The sequence below is a fragment of the Alosa pseudoharengus genome, unplaced genomic scaffold (genome assembly GCF_046254945.1).
Source record: "Alosa pseudoharengus isolate Yale_2024_CS ecotype anadromous, Long Island Sound unplaced genomic scaffold, YU_APseudo_1.1 YU_APseudo_1.1_scf_14, whole genome shotgun sequence".
Lineage (NCBI taxonomy): Eukaryota > Metazoa > Chordata > Actinopteri > Clupeiformes > Clupeidae > Alosa > Alosa pseudoharengus.
The window spans coordinates 17,381,939-17,384,438 of record NW_027468609.1 but is presented as its reverse complement, the minus strand read 5'-3'; the positions used below and the strand labels follow the sequence as shown (position 1 = coordinate 17,384,438).

The following is a 2,500-nucleotide window of genomic DNA, read 5'->3' as shown; positions in this document are numbered from 1 at the left end:
TTGAATATCACATCCTACTTGATCGTTGTTTTTTTTTATCTTCCTTTCCTCCCTTCTCTCTCTTCTTCTCCTCTCTCTCTTCCTCTCATCAGGCCATCCCCCCCTCTAACTATGACATGCCAGTGTCCATCCCCGGCAACCCCAACAGCCTGCTGTACAGCCACCCTGGGAGTTCACTGGGCAGCCCCAACCTTCTGCCCCTGGCTCACTCCTCCCTGCAGCGCAACAGCATGTCCCCGGGGGCCACACACAGACCCCCCAGCGCCGGGAACACAGGTAATACACACACACACACACACACACACACACACACACACACACTAACACACTAACACACACACACACACACACACACATACACGAAGACACACACACACACACACACACACACACACACACACACACACACACACTAACACACTAACACACACACACACACACACACACACACACACACACGCACGAAGACACACACACACACACACACACTCACACACACACAGTCACACACACACACACACACACACACGAAGACACACACATGCACACACAAACACACACACACACACACACTAACACACTAACACACACACACACACACACACACACACACACACACACACGCACGAAGACACACACACACACACACACACTCACACACACACAGTCACACACACACACACACACACACACGAAGACACACACATGCACACACAAACACACACACACACACGAACACACACACACACACACACACACACGAAGACACACACACACACACACACACACACACACACACACACACTCACACACACACACACACACACACACACGAAGACACACACACACACACAAAGACACACACATGCACACACAAACACACACATGCACGCACACATGCACGCACACACACACACACACACACACACACACACACACACACACACGTATGCGTATGTGCATGTGCGTGAACACTCAGGACAGGTATACACGTGCACACACACACACACACAAACACACATACTCAGGACAGGGACACACACACACACACACACTCTCACGCACACAGACACACCAACCTCCACATACTGGTGCTTCAGCCGTAGCATCTGAAGCACCCCTAAAACTGGCACTTCTCCGTAGTTCCTGGTGGCATATCCAACGGTTCTGCTTAGGGTTTATAGATGCTGCCGGGCCCTTAACGGAACGTCTGTGGTTCTGCGCTGGTGTCTGCCTCAGCGGGAGCTTTTGGCTGCTGCTTAGAGAACCCGTCTTTCAACGATGAAATAAAAGACATTTTTTATATAATTATTATTTTAACTCTTATTTTCGCTTTGAAAATGTCCTGCTCCCGCTGTATATATTTTGCAGGGGCGGACGTGTGGTCAGCTCATAATTTAAACAAACATATGACCCGACCTCACTTCCCCCAGACATAGTGTACAGACATATGTGTATGTATATATATAGAGGGTGAGACAGACAGAGAGAGATGGAGAGAGAGAGAGAGAGAGAGAAAGAGATAAAGAGAAAGAGCGAGAGAGAGAGAGAGAGAAAGAGAGAGAGAGCAGGAGAGGAGGACATAGAGGAAAGCTGACCGCTGAGTATGTAGGGACACACAGCTCCGTGTCAGTTTGTTATTATTGTCTGAAAAAGGTCTATTTTCCTCTCTGGTCAGTGGCCTGCCTGACCACAGGAAGAGGCCTGTCATTACGCTTGGCTTCCGTGTGCAATTTGCTTGGTAGTACGTACAGAGGCAGCGAGAAGCTAAACATGAGTCTTGGCCAAGCCCAGGGAGGTGGTGTCATCCCTCCCTTTCTCTACTCCTTCCTTTCTTTATTCATCATCCTCTCCCTCTCTCCCTCTCTCTCTCAGTCTCTCCCTCATCCTCTCTATCCCTCCCTTTCTCTACTCCTTCCTTTCTTTATTCATCATCCTCTCCCTCTCTCCCTCTCTCTCTCAGTCTCTCCCTCATCCTCTCTATCCCTCCCTTTCTCTACTCCTTCCTTTCTTTATTCATCATCCTCTCTCTCTCCCTCTCTCTCTCAGTCTCTCCCTCATCCTCTCTATCTCTCCCTTTCTCTATTCCTTTATTTCTTTATTCCTCATGCTCTCTCTATCTCTCTCTCCCTCTCTGTTTTTCCCTCATCTTTTCTCTCTCTCCCTCTCTCTCAGTCTCTCTATCATTCTCTCTCTATCCCTGTCTCTCTTCTCTTTCTTTCTCTCCCTCTCTCTCTCCACAGTCTGTTCTACAGTGTCTAGGGTGGATGTTTTCGTTGTCTGTGGAGACCAGTTTAAGTTTCTCCATTCGACCTCACAGTCTATGAGTGGCGGCTGTAGGTTTTGGAGACAGGAAGTCACCCGCTGGTTTTCACATCGCTTTCGATTAACGTCTTCTCTCTCTCTCACCTCAGGTGGCCTGATGGGTGCGGACATGACCGGTGGTGTGGGCAGCGCTGGTAAGACCCACGTATACATTTCCTCTGTCCTCTCTCTCGGT

The 2,500-nt window shown here is 49.2% G+C and overlaps 1 protein-coding gene across 3 annotated transcripts in view; it reads left to right on the top strand.

Annotated features, from left to right (window-relative positions):
• mef2ca (myocyte enhancer factor 2ca) overlaps positions 1-2,500 on the top strand; it is a 51,532-nt gene that overhangs the window by 43,060 nt on the left and 5,972 nt on the right. For all 3 annotated transcript variants that reach the window (XM_076283999.1, XM_076284000.1, XM_076284001.1), the window contains 2 exons: positions 93-276; positions 2,415-2,459. In XM_076283999.1, coding sequence (XP_076140114.1) covers positions 93-276; positions 2,415-2,459 — 229 coding nt within the window. The remainder of the gene's footprint in view (positions 1-92; positions 277-2,414; positions 2,460-2,500) is intronic.